This window comes from Brassica oleracea, chromosome C3 (genome assembly GCF_000695525.1).
Source record: "Brassica oleracea var. oleracea cultivar TO1000 chromosome C3, BOL, whole genome shotgun sequence".
Taxonomy (NCBI): Eukaryota; Viridiplantae; Streptophyta; class Magnoliopsida; order Brassicales; family Brassicaceae; genus Brassica; species Brassica oleracea.
The window spans coordinates 32,959,242-32,961,157 of record NC_027750.1 but is presented as its reverse complement, the minus strand read 5'-3'; the positions used below and the strand labels follow the sequence as shown (position 1 = coordinate 32,961,157).

The following is a 1,916-nucleotide window of genomic DNA, read 5'->3' as shown; positions in this document are numbered from 1 at the left end:
CATCTAAAGTATTTTGAGAAGAATAAGCCATATATGGTGATTAAAGAGATGGCTTTAAGAGAAAAAAAGATAAGATGGTTTTGGTGTTTGAAAGATAAAGATGGTTTTGGGGTTTAAAAAGATAAGTGATGGCTTTGGTGTTTACGAGAGAAGCGTATCTTGGTTCTTTGGAATTACGATAGATGGTTTGATGCTTTGTTGTTTGATGGACAGAAGATGAGTTTGTCGTTGTTTTGTTTGACGAGAGGAGATGACTTATAGTTTTTGCGTTGGATATAGAGAGAAGATGAGTTTGTTGTTGTTATAAATAGAGAAGATGCATTTAGACACACATAGACACACAAAGTCCGTGACATAAAAATAGAATGCATATAGACACACAAAGTCCGTGACACTAACAGACACATACACATAAAGACACATACAGTTTAATCCACTTGACACTACCAAACATCTCCACTTGACACTAACAGACACATAAAGACACATGCTCCACTTGACACTAATAGACACATACACATAAAGACACATACAATTTACTCCACTTGACACTACCAGACATCTCTGTGTCGACTCCGTGACTCTCTTCAGTCGAAGGCAAGACTCCAAAGCCAAAACTCTGTCCCGCAAGCATCCTGACCAAGACAAAGACAAATATTCACATTAGCATGATAAGATAAAGAGACAAGAACAATAAAATCCGAAAGAGAAAGACAAACATTGACATTAACTTAAAACATTTTATATCATCACTAACCAGACCATTACAAGAACTAGACCGAGACTTAAACTTAAGAAATAGACGATGAACAAGAATAATAAAACTTAAGGACCAAACGGGGAACAAGACCTAATTACACAGCAACAACTCATTAATTAACTTCTTCTTCAGAGCTTCTTCATCAGCATCTAGAGGTTCTTGTTTTGCCATGATTCTGTCCAGAAGCTTCATCTTCGACAGCTTTTCCTTAATAACCAAATCCTCTTGCTTGATTCTCCACATTTTCTGAAACTCATCAAGTTCTTTCCCATCGCCTACTTGTTTCTTCCCACGAGCTTTTGCAGCCTTAACACTAGGGGGTTGAGTCGTTCCATCATCAGCTAGAGAGCAGGCTGAGTGCAAACCGTTATCTAACTTCTGCCTTTTGGAATTTCCTTGAGAGCAAGCCGAAGAAAGATCAGACCACTTCTGGTCATGTCTAAGCTCTTTCCAAGCATGTTCTATTGTGAACTTCTTTTTGTAGTTGTTGAAGAAGATTTCGTGGGCATGTTTGAGAACATCATTCTTGTTTTGCCCACTGATTTTCTCACGAGTTGCTGCTTCAAAAGCTCCACAAAACTTGCCCACCAAGTCGTTGATCTTGTGCCACCTTTGCTTACACTGTGATGACTCTCTTCTGTCACACTCAGCGATCTTGGGACTAGCCGAGTAGTAGGTTGCTATCCTTTTACAGAAAGCAACCGACCGTTGCTCATTCCCTACGACATGGTCTTTACTGGTGTTTAACCAGGCGCTAATGAGGACATTTTCATCTGTTGGAGTCCACGTGCGGCGTCCTCTACTCTCCGCATGACTGTCTGGTTTGAAATTTGAAGCTTCAGTTTCTTGGGACCCAAATAAAGGAACATGGGAGGATTCTAAATTGATGCTAGTATCTTGTTGACTTTGAAGAAGATCAAGAAAATTTAAATTCATATATGGATTGAAATCCATATCTGAATTTGTCTAAGAAGAAGAGAGAAAGAGAGAGAGAGAAGAAGGAAAACGAGGTTGATAGAGAAAGAGAGAAGAAGGAATCTGTTTAATAGAAGATAGAAAGCGTTTAACGCTTTGATCAGTTCCACAACCACATGGACTTGACATTTAGCTAACTCATTTATCTAACATTCATTTCTATCTAATTCATTAACCACAC

The 1,916-nt window shown here is 38.7% G+C and overlaps 1 protein-coding gene across 1 annotated transcript; it reads right to left on the bottom strand.

Moving 5' to 3' along the window:
- Positions 1-502: 502 nt before the first annotated feature.
- LOC106330419 (glutathione S-transferase T3-like) lies at positions 503-1,714 on the bottom strand. The gene is made up of 2 exons (XM_013768886.1): positions 882-1,714; positions 503-635 (listed from the first exon to the last, which is right to left on the bottom strand). Exons 1-2 carry the CDS (start codon positions 1,712-1,714, stop codon positions 503-505), a joined length of 966 nt encoding a protein of 321 aa, XP_013624340.1.
- Between the last annotated feature and the right edge of the window lie 202 nt (positions 1,715-1,916).

Excerpts from the sequence above, each read along its gene's own strand:
- LOC106330419 (XM_013768886.1), bottom strand. The coding sequence starts at position 1,714 with ATGGATTTCAATCCATATATGAATTTAAATTTTCTTGATCTTCTTCAA. Across the intron at positions 636-881 it reads GAAGAAGCTCTGAAGAAGAA|GATGCTTGCGGGACAGAGTT; the intron begins GTTAATTAATGA and ends TGTCTTGGTCAG.